General features: G+C 53.5%; 1 protein-coding gene across 1 annotated transcript; it reads left to right on the top strand.

Annotated features, from left to right (window-relative positions):
* Window positions 1–991: 991 nt before the first annotated feature.
* Window positions 992–21,322, top strand: igsf8 (immunoglobulin superfamily, member 8). Its single transcript, XM_067981395.1, is given in 5 exon segments — window positions 992–1,070; window positions 6,237–6,611; window positions 11,903–12,343; window positions 20,936–21,116; window positions 21,118–21,322. Coding segments are annotated over 5 exon segments (1,275 nt in total). The 5' UTR covers window positions 992–997.
* Window positions 21,323–23,068: the final 1,746 nt, after the last annotated feature.

Raw genomic sequence — 23,068 nt, forward strand, 5'->3', positions numbered from 1 at the left:
GGAGAGAGAGAACAGAGAGAGAGAGAGAGAGACAGAGGGAGAGAAACAGAGAGGCAGGGAGAGAGAGAGACAGAGAGAGAGAGAGACGGACAGAGAGAGAGAGGGAGAGACAGGGAGAGAGAACAGAGAGAGAGGGAGACAGAGAGAGGGAGAGAGAGAGACGGAGAGAGGGAGAGACAGAGAGAGAGACAGAGAGAGAGAGAGAGAGACAGAGAGAGAGGGAGAGAGAGAGACAGAGAGTGAGAGACAGAGAGAGAGAGAGAGACAGACAGAGAGAGAGGGAGAGAGAGAGAGACAGAGAGAGAGGGAGAGAGAGAGACAGAGAGAAAGAGACAGAGAGAGAGGGAGAGACAGAGAGAGAGAGATGGACAGAGAGGGAGAGAGAGAGAGACAGAGAGAGAGAGACAGAGAGAGAGAGAGAGATAGAAACAGAGAGAGAGAGACGGAGAGAGAGAGGGAGGGAGATGGGGAGAGAGAGAGAAAGAGCGAGGGAGAGAGAGAGAGAGAGGGAGATGGGGGAGAGAGAGGGACAGAGACTGAGAGAGAAACAAGAGAGACATGGAGCGAGAGAGAGAGAGACAGGGAGAGAGAGAGGGAGAGAGAGACAGAGAGAAAGAGGGAGACAGAGAGAGAGAGAAAGGGAGAGAGAGAGAGAGAAAGGGGGAGAGAGAAAGAGAGAGAGGGAGAGAGAGAGAGAGGGACAGAGACGGAGAGAGAAACAAGAGAGACATGGAGCGAGAGAGAGACAGACAAACAGAGAAAGAGAGAGAGAGAGAGAGAGAGTCAGAGAAAGGGACAGAGAGAGACAGAGAGGAAGATGTCGACGGGGATCTTGCAGTTTCAGACTGAATCCCTGCTCTCTGATCCTGTTCAATCTCCAGGTCCCTCCCACTCTCTCGTCTGTTGTTTGTGCCTCCATCCCATCGTACGTCACTCCTGGAGGGGAGGGACAGGGAGCTGAGCAGAGTCCTGGGCTTGTGATTGCACACTCAGCGAGATGGTGCTGGTCACAGCCGTGCAGACCTGGCAGACGGAGCTGAGAATCATCCTGCTGCTGGCTGGGATTGTGGGTGAGTGCAGAGGGATGGGTCTTTAATATATGTCCATCAATTGTACTGCGGAGAGAGGGAGAGAGAGAGGGAGAGAGGGAGAGAGAGAGAGAGGGAGGGAGAGGGAGGGAGGGAGAGAGAGGGAGAGGGAGGGAGGAAGAGACAGGGAGGGAGAGACAGACAGACAGAGAGGGAGATGGAGAGAGAGACAGAGAGAGTGGGAGAGAGACAGACAGACAGAGAGAGAGATGGAGAGAGAGAGAGGGAGGGAGGGAGAGGGAGAGAGGAACAGACAGGGAGGGAGAGACAGAGAGAGAGACAGACAGACAGACAGACAGAGAGATGGAGAGAGAGACAGAGAGAGTGGGAGAGAGACAGACAGACAGAGAGAGGGAGAGAAAGAGAGAGAGAGGGAGAGAGAGAGACAGGGACAGAGACACAGAGACAGAGAGAGAGAGATAGAGAGACAGCAAGATGGAGCGAGAGATAGAAGGAGGGAGAGAGACAGGGACAGAGACACAGAGAGAGATAGAGACAGAGAGAGAGAGATAGAGAGACAGCAAGATGGAGCGAGAGACAGAGGGAGGGAGAGAGGGAGGGTGGGAGAGATGGTCAGAGAGATGGAGGGAGAGGGAGAGACAGAGAGTGGAAGAGATGGAGAGGGAGGGAGAGAAGGAGTGGCTAATGACTCTGAGCTATTTTCTTGTGTGAGTGAGAAAATGAAAGAGAAACTGCTTGGGGTGAGTGCAACAGAATGGGCCTTTTATTATATTAATCAACAGTACTGCGGAGAGAGAGAGAGGGAGAGGGAGAGAGTGTGAGAGAGAGAGAGGGAGAGAGAGGGAGAGAGAGAGGGAGTGTGAGAGAGGGAGAGAGTGAGTGAGAGAGATAGAGAGTGTGGAAGAGGGAGGGAGAGGGAGAGAGAGAGGGAGAGTGTGAGGGAGAGAGTGTGAGGGAGAGAGAGTGTGAGGGAGAGAGAGGGAGAGAGGGGGCGAGGGAGAGAGAGAGAGAGACAGGCAGAGAGAGAGACAGGCAGAGAGAGGGAGAGACAGAGACAGAGACAGAGAGAGAGAAATGGAGGGAGAGGGAGATGGAGGGAGGGAGGGAGAGAAGGAGGGAGGGGGCGATTGAGAGAGAGGGAGGGAAGGGGTGACGAAGGATGGGAGAGATGGACATTCCCTCCCCTCCAATCCCCTCTCCTCCTGTTCACTCCCCACCTCCCCTGAAGGTGCGGACTCTCACTGGGGTGCACACTGACTGGGATGTGGGATCTTGCTGTGCCTGTCTGTGTTAGTGGGGCTCAGTTTTCAATCTTACTCGCGAGGGTCACTATCAATTCAAAGCAAGGTCTGCAGAAACCGTTTCCCAGATGGTGAGGAAAGCTCCCTCTTCACTGTCCCATCAAACACTCCCAGGGCAGGTACAGGGTTAGATACAGAGTAAAGCTCCCTCTACACTGTCCCATCAAACACTCCCAGGGCAGGTACAGGGTTAGATACAGAGTAAAGCTCCCTCTACACTGTCCCATCAAACACTCCCAGGGCAGGTACAGGGTTAGATACAGAGTAAAGCTCCCTCTACACTGTCCCATCAAACACTCCCAGGGCAGGTACAGGGTTAGATACAGAGTAAAGCTCCCTCTACACTGTCCCATCAAACACTCCCAGGGTCAGGTACAGGGTTAGATACAGAGTAAAGCTCCCTCTACACTGTCCCGTCAAACACTCCCCGAGCAGGTAACGCAGGTACGACTGCAATAATACTGGCCGACAGGCAGCAATGCATGCTGGCATGAACTAACCGCGGTTTACACAGTAATGCATGTTCACCTGAAATATTACAGGCTTGCACACAGAGATGGATTGTGTGAAGGCCCTCAGAGAGGGTGCAGAGGAGATTTACTAGAATGGTTCCAGGGATGAGGGACCTCAGTTACGGGGATAGACTGGAGAAGCTGAGGGTTCGTTCTCCTCGCAACAGAGAGGGTTGAGAGGAGATTTGATCGAGGGGTTCAAAATCAGGAAGGGTCTGGACAGAGTAGAGAGAGAGAGAGAGACTGTTCCCACTGGCAGAAGGGTTGGGAACCAGAGGACACAGATTTAAGGTGATTGGTGAAAGGACCAGAGGTGACAGGAGGAAAAACTTTCTCCCCACAGCGAGTGGTGAGGATCTGGAATTCGCTGCCCGAGGGGGTGGGAGAGGCAGATTCAATCATGGCCTTCAAAAGGGAACTGGATAAATACTTGAAGGGGAAAAACGTGCAGGGGAAAGGGCGGGGGGAGTGGGACTCGTTGGATCGCTCTTACAGAGAGCCGGCACGGACTCGAGGGGCCGAGCGGCCTCCTTCTGTGCCGTAAACTTTCTGGGATTGATTGGGATCGACACAGTCCTGATGCAAAGATTGGCCGTGCGGTTGATAGCGCAGAGGAGGAAAGCTGTGGACTGCAGGAAGGAGTGAATGGGAAGGGGTTTGGTCCATTGGGATTGTGTACAGTGGGAGTGAATGGGAAGGGGTTTGGTCCCATTGGGATTGTGGACAGTGGGAGTGAATGGGAAGGGGTTTGGTCCCATTGGGATTGTGTACAGTGGGAGTGAATGGGAAGGGGTTTGGTCCATTGGGATTGTGGACAGTGGGAGTGAATGGGAAGGGGTTTGGTCCATTGGGATTGTGTGCAGTGGGAGTGAATGGGAAGGGGTTTGGTCCATTGGGATTGTGTACAGTGGGAGTGAATGGGAAGGGGTTTGGTCCCATTGGGATTGTGGACATTGGGAGTGAATGGGAAGGGGTTTGGTCCATTGGGATTGTGGACAGTGGGAGTGAATGGGAAGGGGTTTGGTCCCATTGGGATTGTGTACATTGGGAGTGAATGGGAAGGGGTTTGGTCCATTGGCATTGTGGACAGTGGGAGTGAATGGGAAGGGGTTTGGTCCCATTGGGATTGTGGACAGTGGGAGTGAATGGGAAGGGGTTTGGTCCCATTGGGATTGTGTACATTGGGAGTGAATGGGAAGGGGTTTGGTCCATTGGCATTGTGGACAGTGGGAGTGAATGGGAAGGGGTTTGGTCCCATTGGGATTGTGGACAGTAGGAGTGAATGGGAAGGGGTTTGGTCCATTGGGATTGTGGACAGTAGGAGTGAATGGGAAGGGGTTTGGTCCATTGGGATTGTGTACATTGGGAGTGAATGGGAAGGGGTTTGGTCCATTGGGATTGTGTACAGTGGGAGTGAATGGGAAGGGGTTTGGTCCATTGGTATTGTGTACAGTGGGAGTGAATGGGAAGGGGTTTGGTCCATTGGGATTGTGTACAGTGGGAGTGAATGGGAAGGGGTTTGGTCCATTGGGATTGTGTACAGTGGGAGTGAATGGGAAGGGGTTTGGTCCCATTGGGATTGTGTACATTGGGAGTGAATGGGAAGGGGTTTGGTCCATTGGGATTGTGGACAGTGGGAGTGAATGGGAAGGGGTTTGGTCCCATTGGGATTGTGGACAGTGGGAGTGAATGGGAAGGGGTTTGGTCCATTGGGATTGTGTACAGTGGGAGTGAATGGGAAGGGGTTTGGTCCATTGGGATTGTGGACAGTGGGAGTGAATGGGAAGGGGTTTGGTCCATTGGGATTGTGTACAGTGGGAGTGAATGGGAAGGGGTTTGGTCCATTGGGATTGTGTACAATGGGAGTGAATGGGAAGGGGTTTGGTCCCATTGGGATTGTGTACATTGGGAGTGAATGGGAAGGGGTTTGGTCCATTGGGATTGTGGACAGTGGGAGTGAATGGGAAGGGGTTTGGTCCATTGGGATTGTGGACAGTGGGAGTGAATGGGAAGGGGTTTGGTCCATTGGGATTGTGTACAGTGGGAGTGAATGGGAAGGGGTTTGGTCCATTGGGATTGTGGACAGTGGGAGTGAATGGGAAGGGGTTTGGTCCATTGGGATTGTGTACAGTGGGAGTGAATGGGAAGGGGTTTGGTCCCATTGGGATTGTGTACAGTGGGAGTGAATGGGAAGGGGTTTGGTCCATTGGGATTGTGTACAGTGGGAGTGAATGGGAAGGGGTTTGGTCCCATTGGGATTGTGTACAGTGGGAGTGAATGGGACGGGGTTTGGTCCATTGGGATTGTGGACAGTGGGAGTGAATGGGAAGGGGTTTGGTCCATTGGGATTGTGGACAGTGGGAGTGAATGGGAAGGGGTTTGGTCCATTGGGATTGTGTACAGTGGGAGTGAATGGGAAAGGGTTTGGTCCATTGGGATTGTGTACAGTGGGAGTGAATGGGAAGGGGTTTTGGTCCATTGGGATTGTGGACAGTGGGAGTGAATGGGAAGGGGTTTGGTCCATTGGGATTGTGTACAGTGGGCAGAAAAGTGGCAAATGGAATTCAGTCTGGAGAAGTGTGAGGTAATGCATTTGGGGAGGGCAAACAAGGCAAGGGAGTACACAATAAATGGGAGGATACTGAGAGGTGTAGAGGAAGTGAGGGACCTTGGAGTGCATGTCCACGGATCCCTGAAGGTAGCAGGACAGGTAGATAAGGTGGTGAAGAAGGCAGAAGGGATACTTTCCTTAATTAACCGAGGCATGGAATATAAGAGCAGGGAGGTTATGCTGGAACTGTATAAAACACGAGATAGTCCACAGCTTGAGTACTGCGTACAGTTCTGGTCACCACATTACAGGAAGGATGTGTTTGCACGAGAGAGGGTGCAGAGGAGATGTTGCCAGGGCTGGAGAATTTTAGCTCTGAGGAAAGATTGGAGAGTCTGGGGTTGTTTTCTTTGGAACAGAGGAGGCTGAGGGAGTGATTTAATTGAGATATAAAATTATGAGGGGCCGAGATAGAGTTGACAGGGAGGACCTATTTCCCTTAGCGGAGAGGTCAGTAACCAGGGGGCCATAGATTTAAAGTGATTGGTAGAAGGATTAGAGGGGGGAGCTGAGGAGAGATTTTTTCACTCAGAGGGAGGTGAGGGTCTGGAACTCACTGCCTGAGAGGGCGGGAGAGGCCTCAACTCATTTAAAAAGTCCCTGGATGTGCACCTGAAGGGCTGAAACCCACAGGACCAAGGACCAAGAGCGGGAAAGTGGGAATAGGCTGAGTAGCTCTTTTGCGACCGGCAAGGACACGATGGGCCGAATAGCCTCCCGCTGTGCCGTAACTTTCTCTGATCCTATAACTCCATGAAAACAGGTAGCTCGACGGCCCAGGAGGCCCATGTGCCGACAGGACCCCTCTACAGAGTCGAGGGGTTGCACGTCTCCATCCCCTGCAGCGTCAGCGGCTCTGAAGGCGGGGGGCGCCAGGATTTCGAGTGGTCGGTCGACAAAGCCGAGGCGTCCGCTGTCCCGTCACGAGTGGTCAGTTCCCGAGGCGAGAACTTCTCCTCCGCCCTCTACGCCTCCCGGGTACGATCAGGGGACATCTACGTCCGGAGGCTCTCCCCGAACTCCGCAGAGCTCCACCTGACCGACCTGCGGAGGGAGGACGAGGGGCAGTACAGGTGCCATGTACCCTCCATCGAGACGAGGTATCTGGGTACCCACAACGCCAAGGTCCAGTTAAAAGGTGAGTGCCACATCTCTCGGTCGGCCAGCTCCCACTGGGATTGTGGACGGTGGGAGTGAATGGGAAGGGGTTTGGTCCCATTGGGATTGTGTACAGTGGGAGTGAATGGGAAGGGGTTTGGTCCATTGGGATTGTGTACAGTGGGAGAGAATGGGAAGGGGTTTGGTCCCATTGGGATTGTGCACAGTGGGAGTGAATGGGAAGGGGTTTGGTCCATTGGGATTGTGTGCAGTGGGAGTGAATGGGAAGGGGTTTGGTCCCATTGGGATTGTGCACAGTGGGAGTGAATGGGAAGGGGTTTGATCCATTGGGATTGTGTACAGTGGGAGTGAATGGGAAGGGGTTTGGTCCCATTGGGATTGTGTACAGTGGGAGAGAATGGGAAGGGGTTTGGTCCCATTGGGATTGTGTACAGTGGGAGAGAATGGGAAGGGATTTGGTCCCATTGGGATAGTGTACAGTGGGAGTGAATGGGAAGGGGTTTGGTCCCATTGGGATTGTGTACAGTGGGAGTGAATGGGAAGGGGTTTGGTCCCATTGGGATTGTGTACAGTGGGAGAGAATGGGAAGGGATTTGGTCCCATTGGGATTGTGTACAGTGGGAGTGAATGGGAAGGGGTTTGGTCCCATTGGGATTGTGTACAGTGGGAGTGAATGGGAAGGGGTTTGGTCCCATTGGGATTGTGTACATTGGGAGTGAATGGGAAGGGGTTTGGTCCATTGGGATTGTGTACATTGGGAGTGAATGGGAAGGGGTTTGATCCATTGGGATTGTGTACAGTGGGAGTGAGTGGGAAGGGGTTTGGTCCATTTGGATGGTGTACAGTGGGAGTGAACGGGAAGGGGTTTGGTCCATTGGGATTGTGTACAGTGGGAGTGAATAGGAAGGGGTTTGGTCCATTGGGATTGTGGACAGTGGGAGTGAATGGGAAGGGGTTTGATCCATTGGGATTGTGTACAGTGGGAGTGAATGGGAAGGGGTTTGGTCCATTGGGATTGTGGACAGTGGGAGTGAATGGGAAGGGGTTTGGTCCATTGGGATTGTGTACAGTGGGAGTGAATGGGAAGGGGTTTGGTCCATTGGGATTGTGTACAGTGGGAGTGAATGGGAAGGGGTTTGGTCCATTGGGATTGTGTGCAGTGGGAGTGAACGGGAAGGGGTTTGGTCCATTGGGATTGTGTACAGTGGGAGTGAATGGGAAGGGGTTTGGTCCATTGGGATTGTGTACAGTGGGAGTGAATGGGAAGGGGTTTGGTCCATTGGGATTGTGTACAGTGGGAGTGAATGGGAAGGGGTTTGGTCCATTGGGATTGTGTACAGTGGGAGTGAATGGGAAGGGGTTTGGTCCATTGGGATTGTGTACTGTGGGAGTGAATGGGAAGGGGTTTGGTCCATTGGGATTGTGTACAGTGGGAGTGAATGGGAAGGGGTTTGGTCCCATTGGGATTGTGTACATTGGGAGTGAATGGGAAGGGGTTTGATCCCATTGGGATTGTGTACATTGGGAGTGAATGGGAAGGGGTTTGGTCCCATTGGGATTGTGTACTGTGGGAGTGAATGGGAAGGGGTTTGGTCCCATTGGGATTGTGCACGGTGGGAGTGAATGGGAAGGGGTTTGGTCCATTGGGATTGTGTACAGTGGGAGTGAATGGGAAGGGGTTTGGTCCATTGGGATTGTGTACAGTGGGAGTGAATGGGAAGGGGTTTGGTCCATTGGGATTGTGGACAGTGGGAGTTAATGGGAAGGGGTTTGGTCCATTGGGATTGTGTACAGTGGGAGTGAATGGGAAGGGGTTTGGTCCATTGGGATTGTGTACAGTGGGAGTGAATGGGAAGGGGTTTGGTCCATTGGGATTGTGTGCAGTGGGAGTGAACGGGAAGGGGTTTGGTCCATTGGGAATGTGTACAGTGGGAGTGAATGGGAAGGGGTTTGGTCCATTGGGATTGTGTACAGTGGGAGTGAATGGGAAGGGGTTTGGTCCATTGGGATTGTGTACAGTGGGAGTGAATGGGAAGGGGTTTGGTCCATTGGGATTGTGTACAGTGGGAGTGAATGGGAAGGGGTTTGGTCCATTGGGATTGTGTACTGTGGGAGTGAATGGGAAGGGGTTTGGTCCATTGGGATTGTGTACAGTGGGAGTGAATGGGAAGGGGTTTGGTCACATTGGGATTGTGTACATTGGGAGTGAATGGGAAGGGGTTTGGTCCATTGGGATTGTGTACAGTGGGAGTGAATGGGAAGGGGTTTGGTCCATTGGGATTGTGTACAGTGGGAGTGAATGGGAAGGGGTTTGGTCCATTGGGATTGTGTACAGTGGGAGTGAATGGGAAGGGGTTTGGTCCATTGGGATTGTGTACTGTGGGAGTGAATGGGAAGGGGTTTGGTCCATTGGGATTGTGTACAGTGGGAGTGAATGGGAAGGGGTTTGGTCCATTGGGATTGTGTACAGTGGGAGTGAATGGGAAGGGGTTTGGTCCATTGGGATTGTGGACAGTGGGAGTGAATGGGAAGGGGTTTGTTCCATTGGGATTGTGTACAGTGGGCGTGAATGGGAAGGGGTTTGGTCCCATTGGGATTGAGTACAGTGGGAGTGAATGGGAAGGGGTTTGGTCCATTGGGATTGTGTACAGTGGGAGTGAATGGGAAGGGGTTTGGTCCATTGGGATTGTGTACAGTGGGAGTGAATGGGAAGGGGTTTGGTCCATTGGGATTGTGTACAGTGGGAGTGAATGGGAAGGGATTGGTCCATTGGGATTATGCACAGTGGGAGTGAATGGGAAGGGGTTTGGTCCATTGGGATTGTGTACTGTGGGAGTGAATGGGAAGGGGTTTGGTCCCATTGGGATTGTGTACAGTGGGAGTGAATGGGAAGGGGTTTGCTCCATTGGGATTGTGTACAGTGGGAGTGAATGGGAAGGGGTTTGGTCCATTGGGATTGTGTACAGTGGGAGTGAATGGGAAGGGGTTTGGTCCCATTGCGATTGTGTACTGTGGGAGTGAATGGGAAGGGATTTGGTCCCATTGGGATTGTGTACAGTGGGAGTGAATGGGAAGGGTTTTGGTCCATTGGGATTGTGTGCAGTGGGAGTGAATGGGAAGGGGTTTGGTCCATTGGGATTGTGTACAGTGGGAGTGAACGGGAAGGGGTTTGATCCATTGGGAGTGTGTACAGTGGGAGTGAATGGGAAGGGGTTTGGTCCCATTGGGATTGTGTACAGTGGGAGTGAATGGGAAGGGGTTTGGTCCATTGGGATTGTGTGCAGTGGGAGTGAATGGGAAGGGGTTTGGTCCATTGGGATTGTGTACAGTGGGAGTGAATGGGAAGGGGTTTGGTCCATTGGGATTGTGGACAGTGGGAGTGAATGGGAAGGGGTTTGGTCCATTGGGATTGTGTACAGTGGGAGTGAATGGGAAGGGGTTTGGTCCCATTGGGATTGTGTACAGTGGGAGTGAATGGGAAGGGGTTTGGTCCATTGGGATTGTGTACAGTGGGAGTGAATGGGAAGGGGTTTGGTCCATTGGGATTGTGTACAGTGGGAGTGAACGGGAAGGGGTTTGGTCCATTGGGATTGTGTACAGTGGGAGTGAACGGGAAGGGGTTTGGTCCATTGGGATTGTGTACAGTGGGAGTGAATGGGAAGGGGTTTGGTCCATTGGGATTGTGTACAGTGGGAGTGAACGGGAAGGGGTTTGGTCCATTGGGATTGTGGACAGTGGGAGTGAATGGGAAGGGGTTTGGTCTATTGGGATTGTGTACAGTGGGAGTGAATGGGAAGGGGTTTGGTCCATTGGGATTGTGTCCAGTGGGAGTGAATGGGAAGGGGTTTGGTCCATTGGGATTGTGTACGGTGGGAGTGAATGGGAAGGGGTTTGGTCCATTGGGATTGTGGACAGTGGGAGTGAATGGGAAGGGGTTTGGTCCATTGGGATTGTGTACAGTGGGAGTGAATGGGAAGGGGTTTGGTCCATTGGGATTGTGTACACTGGGAGTGAATGGGAAGGGGTTTGATCCATTGGGATTGTGTACAGTGGGAGTGAATGGGAAGGGGTTTGGTCCATTGGGATTGTGTACAGTGGGAGTGAATGGGAAGGGGTTTGGTCCATTGGGATTGTGGACAGTGGGAGTGAATGGGAAGGGGTTTGGTCCATTGGGATTGTGGACAGTGGGAGTGAATGGGAAGGGGTTTGGTCCATTGGGATTGTGGACAGTGGGAGTGAATGGGAAGGGGTTTGGTCCATTGGGATTGTGTACAGTGGGAGTGAATGGGAAGGGGTTTGGTCCATTGGGATTGTGGACAGTGGGAGTGAATGGGAAGGGGTTTGGTCCCATTGGGATTGTGTACAGTGGGAGTGAATGGGAAGGGGTTTGGTCCATTGGGATTGTGTACATTGGGAGTGAATGGGAAGGGGTTTGGTCCCATTGGGATTGTGTACATTGGGAGTGAATGGGAAGGGGTTTGGTCTATTGGGATTCAGTCTATTCACAGCAAAGTATTATGTTATCTATTTTTCTCTCTTTTACTCACTCTGCCTTTCTCTCTCTCTCTGTCTGTCTCTCCGTCTCTTTGTCTGTCTTTCCCTCCCTCTGTCTCTCTCTCTCTCTCCAACTCTTTCTCTATCTCTCCGTCTCTCTGTCTCTCCCTCTTTCTTCCTGTCTGTCTCTCTTTCTCTCTCTCTCTCTTTCTTTCTGTCTCTCTCCCAATCTGCCTCTCTCTCTCCGTTTCTCACTCTCTCCCTGAATCTCTCCCTCTCTGTCTCTCCTGCTCTCTGTCTCTCTCTCTCTCCATCTCACTCTCTCTCTCCATCTCTCTCGCTCTCTCTCCATCTCTCTCTCTCTCCGTCTCTATCTCTCTCTCCGTCTCTATCTCTCTCTCTCTCCGTCTCTCTCTCTCTCTCCGTCTCTCTCTCTCCGTCTCTCTCTCTCTCCGTCTCTCTCTATCTCTCTCTCCCTCTCTCTCTCCGTCCCTCTCTCTCTGCGTCTCTATCTCTCTCTCTGTCTCTATCTCTCTCTCCGTCTCTCTCTCTCTCTCTCTCCGTCTCTCTCTCTCTGTCTCTCTCTCTCTCTGTCTCTATCTCTCTCTCTGTCTCTCTCTCTCTCTCCATCTCTATCTCTCTCTCCATCTCTCTCTCCCCATCTCTCTCTCTCTCCCCGTCTCTCTCTCTCTCTCCGTCTCTCTCTCCCTCTCTCTATCTCTCTCTCCCTCTCTCTCTCCGTCTCTATCTCTCTCTCCGTCTCTCTCTCCCTCCGTCTATCTCTCTCTCCCTCCGTCTCTCTCTCTCTCTCCCCAGTTCTCCCTGACACCCTGAAAGTCGGCAGCCCCCCGGGCTCACCATCCCACATCACGGCCCATAGTGGCGAGTCTCTAACTATCCTGTGCCACGCTGCGGCCCTTTCGACGCTGCACACCCACCTCGCCCTCTCCTTCGGCCGCATAGGCGCGAGGGGGCGGAGTGCGGGGCGGGGACACGAGACCGTCATCGGCATGGGACGAGACTTCACCCTGGAAATGGGTGGGGACAGTTCCTTCCGGTCTCGCTACGAACAAGGGGAGATAGAAATGGACAAGGTCGTAGGAGGCTCTTACCGATTGCGTATCGAACGTCTTCGGCCGGAGGACGCAGGGAGTTACTCCTGCACTGCCGCACAGTGGATCCAAGACCCCGACGGAGACTGGCGGAATATTCTAGAGAGGACCGCTGCCCTGGTGAAGCTCACAGTACGGCCGATCGGTGAGACAACGGGCTGGGAGATTAAAGAGCGCGGAGAGAGTGGGATTACAGAGGGTGGGAGATTAAAGAGAGCGGAGAGAGCGGGATTAGAGAGGGTGGGAGATTAAAGAGCGCGGAGAGAGTGGGATTAGAGAGGGCGGGAGATTAAAGAGAGCAGAGAGAGTGGGATTAGAGAGGGCGGGAGATTAAAGAGCGCGGAGAGAGTGGGATTAGAGAGGGTGCGAGATTAAAGAGCGCGGAGAGAGTGGGATTAGAGAGGGCGGGAGATTAAAGAGCGCGTAGAGAGTGGGATTACAGAGGGTGCGAGATTAAAGAGCGCGGAGAGAGCGGGATTAGAGAGGGTGGGAGATTAAAGAGCGCGGAGAGAGTGGGATTAGACAGGGTGGGATATTAAAGAGAGCGGAGAGAGTGGGATTAGAGAGGGCGGGAGATTAAAGAGCGCGGAGAGAGTGGGATTAGACAGGGTGGGAGATTAAAGAGAGCGGAGAGAGTGGGATTAGAGAGGGTGGGAGATTAAAGAGCGCGGAGAGAGTGGGATTAGACAGGGTGGGAGATTAAAGAGCGCGGAGAGAGTGGGATTAGACAGGGTGGGAGATTAAAGAGCGCGGAGAGAGTGGGATTAGACAGGGTGGGAGATTAAAGAGCGCGGAGAGAGTGGGATTAGACAGGGTGGGATATTAAAGAGAGCGGAGAGAGTGGGATTAGAGAGGGCGGGAGATTAAAGAGCGCGTAGAGAGTGGGATTACAGAGGGTGGGAGATTAAAGAGTGCGGACAGAGTGGGATTAGAGAGGGTGGGAGATTAAAGAGAGCGGAGAGAGTGATTAGAGAGGGTGGGAGATTAAAGAGAGCGGAGAGAGTGGGATTAGAGAGGGTGGGAGATTAAAGAGCGCGGAGAGAGTGGGATTAGACAGGGTGGGAGATTAAAGAGCGCGTAGAGAGTGGGATTAGAGAGGGTGGGAGATTAAAGAGAGCGGAGAGAGTGGGATTAGAGAGGGTGGGAGATTAAAGAGCGCGGAGAGAGTGGGATTAGACAGGGTGGGAGATTAAAGAGAGCGGAGAGAGTGGGATTAGAGAGGGTGGGAGATTAAAGAGCGCGGAGAGAGTGGGATTAGAGAGGTTGGGAGATTAAAGAGCGCGGAGAGAGTGGGATTAGAGAGGGTGGGAGATTAAAGAGAGCGGAGAGAGTGGGATTAGAGAGGGTGGGAGATTAAAGAGTGCGGAGAGAGTGGGATTAGAGAGGGTGGGAGATTAAAGAGTGTGGAGAGAGTGGGATTAGACGGTGGGAGATTAAAGAGGGCGGAGGGAGTGGGATTAGAGAGGGTGGGATGTTATAGAGTGCGGAGAATGTGGGAACAGAGAGGGTGGGAGATTAAACAGCGCAGAGAGAGTGGGATTAGAGAGGGCGGGAGGTTAAAGAGTGCGGAGAGAGTGGGATTACAGAGGGTGGGAGATTAAAGAGCGCGGAGTGAGTGGGATTAGAGAGGGTGGGAGATTAAAGAGTGCGGAGAGAGTGGGAGTAGAGAGTGTTGGAGATTAAAGAACGCGGAGAGAGTGGGATTAGAGAGGGTGGGATGTTAAAAAGTGCGGAGAATGTGGGATTAGAGAAGGTGGGAGATTAAAGAGTGCGGAGAGAGTGGGATTAGAGAGGGCGGGATGTTATAGAGCGTGGAGAGAGTGGGATTAGAGAGGGTGGGAGATTAAAGAGCGCGGAGAGAGTGGGATTAGAGAGGGTGGGAGATTAAAGAGTGCGGAGAGAGTGGGATTAGAGAGGGTGGGATATTAAAGAGCGCGGAGAGAGTGGGATTAGAGAGGGTGGGAGATTAAAGAGCGCGGAGAGAGTGGGATTAGAGAGGGTGGGAGATCAAAGAGTGCGGAGAGAGTGGGATTAGAGAGGGTGGGAGATTAAAGAGCGCGGAGAGAGTGGGATTAGAGAGGGTGGGAGATTAAAGAGCGCGGAGAGAGTGGGATTACAGAGGGTGGGAGATTAAAGAGCGCGGAGAGAGTGGGATTACAGAGGGTGGGAGAGTAAAGAGCGCGGAGAGAGTGGGATTCGAGAGGGTGGGAGATTGAAGAGCGCGGAGAGAGTGTGGGAGATTGAAGAGTGCGGAGAGAGTGGGATTAGAGAGGGCGGGAGATCAAAGAGTGCGGAGAGAGTGGGATTAGAGAGGGTGGGAGATTAAAGAGCGCGGAAAGAGTGGGATTAGAGAGGGCGGGCGATTAAAGAGAGTGGGATTAGAGAGGGTGGGAGATTAAAGAGCGCGGAGTGAGTGGGATTAGAGAGGGCGGGAGATTAAAGAGCGCGGAGAGAGTGGGATTAGAGATGGTGGGAGATTAAAGAGCGCGGAGAGAGTGGGATTATAGAGGGTGGGAGATTAAAGAGCGCGGAGAAAGTGGGATTAGAGAGGGTGGGAGATTAAAGAGCGCGGAGAGAGTGGGATTACAGAGGGTGGGAGAGTAAAGAGCGCGGAGAGAGTGGGATTCGAGAGGGTGGGAGATTGAAGAGCGCGGAGAGAGTGTGGGAGATTGAAGAGTGCGGAGAGAGTGGGATTAGAGAGGGTGGGAGATTAAAGAGTGCGGAGAAAGTGGGATTAGAGAGGATGGGAGATTAAATAGCGCGTAGAGCGTGGGATTAGAGAGGGTGGGAGATTAAAGTGGGCGGAGTGAGTGGGATTAGAGAGGGCGGGAGATTAAAGCGAGCGGAGAGAGTGGGATTCGAGAGGGTGGGAGATTATAGAGTGTGGAGAGAGTGGTGTTAGAGAGGGTGGGAGATTAAAGAGCGCGGAGAGAGTGTGGGAGATTAAAGAGTTCGGAGAGAGTGGGATTCGAGAGGGCGAGAGATTAAAGAGCGCGGAGAGAGTGGGATTAGAGAGGGTGGGAGATTAAAGAGCGCGGAGAGAGTGGGATTAGAGAGGGCGGGAGATTAAAGAGTGCGGAGAGAGTGGGATTAGAGATGGCGGGAGATTAAAGAGCGCGGAGAGAGTGGGATTAGAGACGGCGGGAGATTAAAGAGCGCGGAGAGAGTGGGATTAGAGAGGGTGGGAGATTAAAGAGTGCGGAGAGAGTGGGATTAGAGAGGGTGGGAGATTAAAGAGATCTGAGAGAGTTGGATTAGAGAGGGTGGGAGATTAAAGAGCGCGGAGAGAGTGGGATTAGAGAGGGTGGGAGATTAAAGAGTGCGGAGAGAGTGGGATTCGAGCGGGTGGGAGATTAAAGAGCGCGGAGAGAGTGGGATTAGAGAGGGTGGGAGATTAAAGAGAGCTGAGAGAGTTGGATTAGAGAGGGCGGGAGATTAAAGAGAGCGGTGAGAATGGGATTAGAGAGGGTGGGAGATTAAAGAGCGCGGAGAGAGTGGGATTGGAGAGGGTGGGAGATTAAAGAGAGTGGAGAGAGTGGGATTAGACAGGGTGGGAGATTAAAGAGAGCGGGGAGAGTGGGATTAGAGAGGGTGGGAGATTAAAGAGTGCGGAGGGAGTGGGATTAGAGAGGGTGGGATGTTATAGAGTGCGGAGAGAGTGGGATTACAGAGGGTGGGAGATTATAGAGCGCGGAGTGAGTGGGATTAGAGAGGGTGGGAGATTAAAGAGTGCGGAGAGAGTGGGAGTAGAGAGTGTTGGAGATTAAAGAACGCGGAGAGAGTGGGATTAGAGAGGGTGGGATGTTAAAAAGTGCGGAGAATGTGGGATTAGAGAAGGTGGGAGATTAAACAGCGCAGAGAGAGTGGGATTAGAGAGGGCGGGAGGTTAAAGAGTGCGGAGAGAGTGGGATTACAGAGGGTGGGAGATTATAGAGCGCGGAGTGAGTGGGATTAGAGAGGGTGGGAGATTAAAGAGTGCGGAGAGAGTGGGAGTAGAGAGTGTTGGAGATTAAAGAACGCGGAGAGAGTGGGATTAGAGAGGGTGGGATGTTAAAAAGTGCGGAGAATGTGGGATTAGAGAAGGTGGGAGATTAAAGAGTGCGGAGAGAGTGGGATTAGAGAGGGCGGGAGATCAAAGAGTGCGGAGAGAGTGGGATTAGAGAGGGTGGGATATTAAAGAGCGCGGAGAGAGTGGGATTAGAGAGGGTGGGAGATTAAAGAGCGCGGAGAGAGTGGGATTAGAGAGGGTGGGAGATCAAAGAGTGCGGAGAGAGTGGGATTAGAGAGGGTGGGATATTAAAGAGCGCGGAGAGAGTGGGATTAGAGAGGGTGGGAGATTAAAGAGCGCGGAGAGAGTGGGATTAGAGAGGGTGGGAGATCAAAGAGTGCGGAGAGAGTGGGATTAGAGAGGGTGGGAGATTAAAGAGCGCGGAGAGAGTGGGATTGGAGAGGGTGGGAGATTAAAGAGAGCGGAAAGAGTGGGATTACAGAGGGTGGGAGAGTAAAGAGCGCGGAGAGAGTGGGATTCGGGAGGGTGGGAGATTGAAGAGCGCGGAGAGAGTGTGGGAGATTGAAGAGTGCGGAGAGAGTGGGATTAGAGAGGGTGGGAGATTAAAGAGTGCGGAGAAAGTGGGATTAGAGAGGATGGGAGATTAAATAGCGCGGAGAGCGTTGGATTAGAGAGGGTGGGAGATTAAAGTGGGCGGAGAGAGTGGGATTAGAGAGGACGGGAGATTAAAGTGAGCGGAGAGAGTGGGATTCGAGAGGGTGGGAGATTAAAGAGTGTGGAGAGAGTGGTATTAGAGAGGGTGGGAGATTGAAGAGCGCGGAGAGAGTGTGGGAGATTAAAGAGTTCGGAGCGAGTGGGATTCGAGAGGGCGAGAGATTAAAGAGCGTGGAGAGAGTGGGATTAGAGAGGGTGGGAGATTAAAGAGCGCGGAGAGAGTGGGATTAGAGAGGGTAGGAGATTAAAGTGCGTGGAGAGAGTGATTAGAGAGGGTGGGAGATTTAAGAGTGCGGAGAGAGTGGGATTAGAGAGGGTGGGAGATTAAAGAGTGCGGAGAGAGCGGGATTAGAGAGGGTGGGAGATTTAAGAGTGCGGAGAGAGTGGGATTAGAGAGCGTGGGAGATTAAAGAGTGCGGAGAGAGTGGGATTAGAGAGGGCGGGAGATTAAAGAGTGCGGAGCGAGTGGGATTAGAGAGGGTGGGAGATTGAAGAGTGCGGAGAAAGTGGGATTAGAGAGCGTGGGAGATTAAAGAGTGCAGAGCACGTGGGATTAGAGAGGGTGGGAGATTAAAGAGCAGGGAGAGAGTGGGATTAGAGAGGGTGGGAGATTAAAGAGTGCGGAGAGAGTGGGATTAGAGAGGGTGGGAGATTGAAGAGTGCGGAGAAAGTGGGATTAGAGAGCGTGGGAGATTAAAGAGTGCAGAGCACGTGGGATTAGAGAGGGTGGGAGATTAAAGAGCAGGGAGAGAGTGGGATTGGAGAGGGCGGGAGATTAAAGAGAGCGGAGAGAGTGGGATTAGAGATGGCGGGAGATTAAAGAGCACGGAGAGAGTGGGATTAGAGAGTGCGGTAGATTAAAGAGTGCAGAGAGAGTGGGATTAGAGAGGGCGGGAGATTAAAGAGCGTGGAGAGAGTGGGATTAGAGAGGGCGGGAGATTAAAGAGTGCAGCGAGACTGGGATTAGAGAGGGTGGGAGATTAAAGAGCGCGGTGAGAGTGGGATTAGAGAGGGTGGGAGATCAAAGAGCGCGGAGAGAGTGGGATTAGAGTGGATGTGAGATCAAAGAGTGCGGAGAGAGTGGGATTAGAGAGGGTGGGAGATTAAAGAGTGCGGAGAGAGTGGGATTAGAGAGGGTGGGAGATTAAAGAGCGCGGAGAGAGTGGGATTAGAGAGGGTGGGAGATTAAAGAGAGCGGAGAGAGTGGGATTAGAGATGGCGGGAGATTAAAGAGCGCGGAGAGAGTGGGATTAGAGAGTGCGGTAGATTAAAGAATGCAGAGAGAGTGGGATTAGAGAGGATGGGAGATCAAAGAGTGCGGAGAGAGTGGGATTAGAGAGGGTGGGAGATTAAAGAGTGCGGAGAGAGTGGGATTAGAGAGGGTGGGAGATTAAAGAGCGCGGAGAGAGTGGGATTAGAGAGGGTGGGAGATTAAAGAGAGCGGAGAGAGTGGGATTAGAGATGGCGGGAGATTAAAGAGCGCGGAGAGAGTGGGATTAGAGAGTGCGGTAGATTAAAGAGTGCAGAGAGAGTGGGATTAGAGAGGGCGGGAGATTAAAGAGTGCGGAGAGAGTGGGATTAGAGAGGGTGGGAGATTAAAGAGCGCGCAGAGAGTGGGATTAGAGAGGGCGGGAGATTAAAGAGCGTGGAGAGAGTGGGATTAGAGAGGGCGGGAGATTAAAGAGTGCAGAGAGACTGGGATTAGAGAGGGTGGGAGATTAAAGAGCGCGGTGAGAGTGGGATTAGACAGGGTGGGAGATCAAAGAGCGCGGAGAGAGTGGGATTAGAGAGGGTGGGAGATTAAAGAGTGCGGAGAGAGTGGGATTACAGAGGGTGGGAGATTAAAGAGCGCGGAGTGAGTGGGATTAGAGAGGGTGGGAGATTAAAGAGTGCGGAAAGAGTGGGATTAGAGAGTGTGGGAGATTAAAGAACGCGGAGAGAGTGGGATTAGACAGGGTGGGAGATTAAAGAGTGCGGAGAGAGCGAGATTAGAGAGGGTGGGTGATTAAAGAGAGCGGAGAGAGTGGGATTAGAGAGGGTGGGATGTTATAGAGTGCGGAGAGAGTGGGATTAGAGAAGGTGGGAGATTAAAGAGTGCGGAGAGAGTGGGATTAGAGAGGGCGGGATGATATAGAGCGCGGAGAGAGTGGGAACAGAGAGGGTGGGAGATTAAAGAGTGCGGAGAGAGTGGGATTAGAGAGGGTGGGTGATTAAAGAGAGCGGAGAGAGTGGGATTAGAGAGGGTGGGAGATTAAAGAGAGCGGAGAGAGTGGGAGTAGAGAGGGTGGGAGATTAAAGAGCGCGGAGAGAGTGGGATTAGAGAGGGTGGGAGATTAAACAGCGCGGAGAGCGTGGGATTAGAGATGGTGGGAGATCAAAGAGAGCGGAGAGAGTGGGAGTAGAGAGGGCGGGAGATTAAAGAGCGCGGAGAGAGTGGGATTAGAGAGGGTGGGAGATTAAAGAGCGCAGAGAGAGTGGGATTAGAGAGGGTGGGAGATCAAAGAGTGCGGAGAGAGTGGGATTAGAGAGGGTGGGAGATGAAAGAGCGCGGAGAGAATGGGATAGAGAGGGTGGGAGATTAAAGAGTGCGGAGAGAGTGGGATTAGAGAGGGTGGGAGATGAAAGAGCGCAGAGAGAGTGGGATAGAGAGGGTGGGAGATTAAAGAGTGCGGAGAGAGTGGGATAAGAGAGAGTGGGAGATTAAAGAGAGCGGAGAGAGTGGGATTAGAGAGTGTGGGAGATTAAAGAGAGCGGAGAGAGTGGGAGTAGAGAGGGTGGGAGATTAAAGAGCGCGGAGAGAGTGGGATTAGAGAGGGTGGGAGATTAAAGAGCGCGGAGAGCGTGGGATTAGAGATGGTGGGAGATTAAAGATCGCAGAGAGAGTGGGATTAGAGAGGGTGGGAGATCAAAGAGTGCGGAGTGAGTGGGATTAGAGAGGGTGGGAGATCAAAGAGTGCGGAGAGAGTGGTATTAGAGAGGGTGGGATATTAATGAGTGCGGAGAGAGTGGGATTAGAGAGGGCGGGAGATCAAACAGTGCGGAGTGAGTGGGATTAGAGAGGGTGGGAGATCAAAGAGTGCGGAGAGAGTGGGATTAGAGAGGGCGGGAGATTAAAGAGTGCGGAGAGAGTTGGATTCGAGAGGGTGGGAGATTAAAGAGCGCAGAGAGAGTGGGATTCGAGAGTGTGGGAGATTAAAGAGAGCGGAGAGAGTGGGAGTAGAGAGGGTGGGAGATTAAAGAGCGCGGAGAGAGTGGGATTAGAGAGGGTGGGAGATTAAAGAGCGCGGAGAGCGTGGGATTAGAGATGGTGGGAGATTAAAGAGCGCAGAGAGAGTGGGATTAGAGAGGGTGGGAGATCAAAGAGTGCGGAGTGAGTGGGATTAGAGAGGGTGGGAGATCAAAGAGTGCGGAGAGAGTGGTATTAGAGAGGGTGGGATATTAATGAGTGCGGAGAGAGTGGGATTAGAGAGGGCGGGAGATCAAACAGTGCGGAGTGAGTGGGATTAGAGAGGGTGGGAGATCAAAGAGTGCGGAGAGAGTGGGATTAGAGAGGGCGGGAGATTAAAGAGTGCGGAGAGAGTTGGATTCGAGAGGGTGGGAGATTAAAGAGCGCAGAGAGAGTGGGATTCGAGAGGGTGGGAGATTAAAGAGCGCGGAGAGAGTGGGATTAGAGAGGGTGGGAGATTAAACAGCGCGGGGAGAGTGGGATTAGAGAGCGCGGTAGATTAAAGAGCGCGGAGAGAGTGGGATTAGAGAGCGCGGTAGATTAAAGAGCGCGGAGAGAGTGGGATTAGAGAGCGCGGTAGATTAAAGAGCGCGGAGAGAGTGGGATTAGAGAGCACGGTACATTAAAGAGCGCGGAGAGAGTGGGATTAGAGAGCGCGGTAGATTAAAGAGCGCGGAGAGAGAGTGGGATTAGAGAGCGCGGTAGATTAAAGAGCGCGGAGAGGAGTGGGAAAATCAGCCTTGGCAACCTCCTGAGCCTCTCCCCCCTCTCCCCCCGCCTCCCGCCAGATCTGACGCTGGGCGTGGGCGCGTCCATCGCCCCCTCGATGTTCTACCGAGGCGACACGGTCGTGCTCCACTGCAACGCCTCGCTGTCGGGCGCGGAGGAGGTCAGACTCGCCGTGTCCTGGTGGACGGCACGGCCGGGACCCTTGGCGCTGGTGGACAGGGACGGGGTGAGCCGGCCCACGCACGAGACGCGGTCCGGCAAGGTCAGCACGGAACCGGGCGACGGCGCGCTGCTTCAGACTGCGGATTCACTCGGCCGGGAGAGGGGACGAAGGAAAGTACAGGTGCGAGGTATCGGGGTGGGCGCGCAGTCCGTCCGGACGATGGTACGAGGCGGTCAACGCCCGGTCCGAGCCGGTGACCCTGTTCCTCTACCTCAGAGTGTGAGCGGGACGTTCTCGGACGGTTTGCGGGGGGGAGGGGTGAGGAGTCCCACAGTTTGGGGGAGAGGGGAGATCACAGTTTGAGGGGAGAGGGGAGATCACAGTTTGAGGGGAGAGGGGAGATCACAGTTTGGGGGAGAGGGGAGATCACAGTTTGGGGGAGAGGGGAGATCACAGTTTGGGGGAGAGGGGAGATCACAGTTTGGGGGAGAGGGGAGATCACAGTTTGGGGGAGAGGGGAGATCACAGTTTGGGGGAGAGGGGAGATCACAGTTTGGGGGAGAGGGGAGATCACAGTTCGGGGGAGAGGGGAGATCACAGTTTGGGGGAGAGGGGAGATCGCAGTTTGGGGGGAGAGGGGAGATCACAGTTCGGGGGGAGAGGGGAGATCACAGTTCGGGGGAGAGGGGAGATCACAGTTTGGGGGAGAGGGGAGATCACAGTTCGGGGGAGAGGGGAGATCACAGTTTGGGGGAGAGGGGAGATCGCAGTTTGGGGGAGAGGGGAGATCACAGTTTGGGGGGAGAGGGGAGATCACAGTTTGGGGGAGAGGGGAGATCACAGTTTGGGGGAGAGGGGAGATCACAGTTTGGGGGAGAGGGGAGATCACAGTTCGGGGGAGAGGGGAGATCACAGTTCGGGGGGAGAGGGGAGATCACAGTTTGGGGGAGAGGGGAGATCACAGTTTGGGGGAGAGGGGAGATCACAGTTCGGGGGGAGAGGGGAGATCACAGTTTCGGGGAGAGGGGAGATCACAGTTCGGGGGAGAGGGGAGATCACAGTTCGGGGGGAGAGGGGAGATCACAGTTTGGGGGAGAGGGGAGATCACAGTTCGGGGGGAGAAGGGAGATCACAGTTTGGGGAGAGGGGAGATCACAGTTCGGGGGAGAGGGGAGATCACAGTTCGGGGGGAGAGGGGAGATCACAGTTTGGGGGAGAGGGGAGATCACAGTTTGGGGGAGAGGGGAGATCACAGTTCGGGGGAGAGTGGGGAGATCGCAGTTTGGGGGAGAGGGGAGATCACAGTTCGGGGGAGAGCGGAGATCACAGTTTGGGGGGAGAGGGGAGATCACAGTTTGGGGGAGAGGGGAGATCACAGTTTGGGGGAGAGGGGAGATCACAGTTTGGGGGGAGAGGGGAGATCACAGTTCGGGGGAGAGCGGAGATCACAGTTTGGGGGGAGAGGGGAGATCACAGTTCGGGGGAGAGGGGAGATCGCAGTTTGGGGGAGAGGGGAGATCACAGTTCGGGGGAGAGGGGAGATCACAGTTTGGGGGAGAGGGGAGATCACAGTTTGGGAGAGAGGGGAGATCACAGTTTGGGGGAGAGGGGAGATCACAGTTTGGGTGAGAGGGGGAGATCACAGTTTGGGGGAGAGGGGAGATCACAGTTTGGGGGAGAGGGGAAATCACAGTTTGGGGGAGAGGGGAGATCGCAGTTTGGGGGAGAGGGGAGATCGCAGTTCGGGGGAGAGGGGAGATCACAGTTTGGGGGAGAGGGGAAATCACAGTTTGGGGAGAGGGGGGAGATCACAGTTTGGGGGAGAGGGGAGATCGCAGTTTGGGGGAGAGGCGGAGATCACAGTTTGGGGGAGAGGGGAGATCAAAGTTTGGGGGAGAGGGGAGATCACAGTTCGTGGGAGAGGGGAGATCACAGTTCGGGGGAGAGGGGAGATCACAGTTTGGGGGGAGAGGGGAGATCACAGTTTGGGGGGAGAGGGGAGATCACAGTTCGGGGGAGAGGGGAGATC

This window comes from Heptranchias perlo, unplaced genomic scaffold (genome assembly GCF_035084215.1).
Source record: "Heptranchias perlo isolate sHepPer1 unplaced genomic scaffold, sHepPer1.hap1 HAP1_SCAFFOLD_719, whole genome shotgun sequence".
In the NCBI taxonomy this organism is placed as follows: Eukaryota; Metazoa; Chordata; class Chondrichthyes; order Hexanchiformes; family Hexanchidae; genus Heptranchias; species Heptranchias perlo.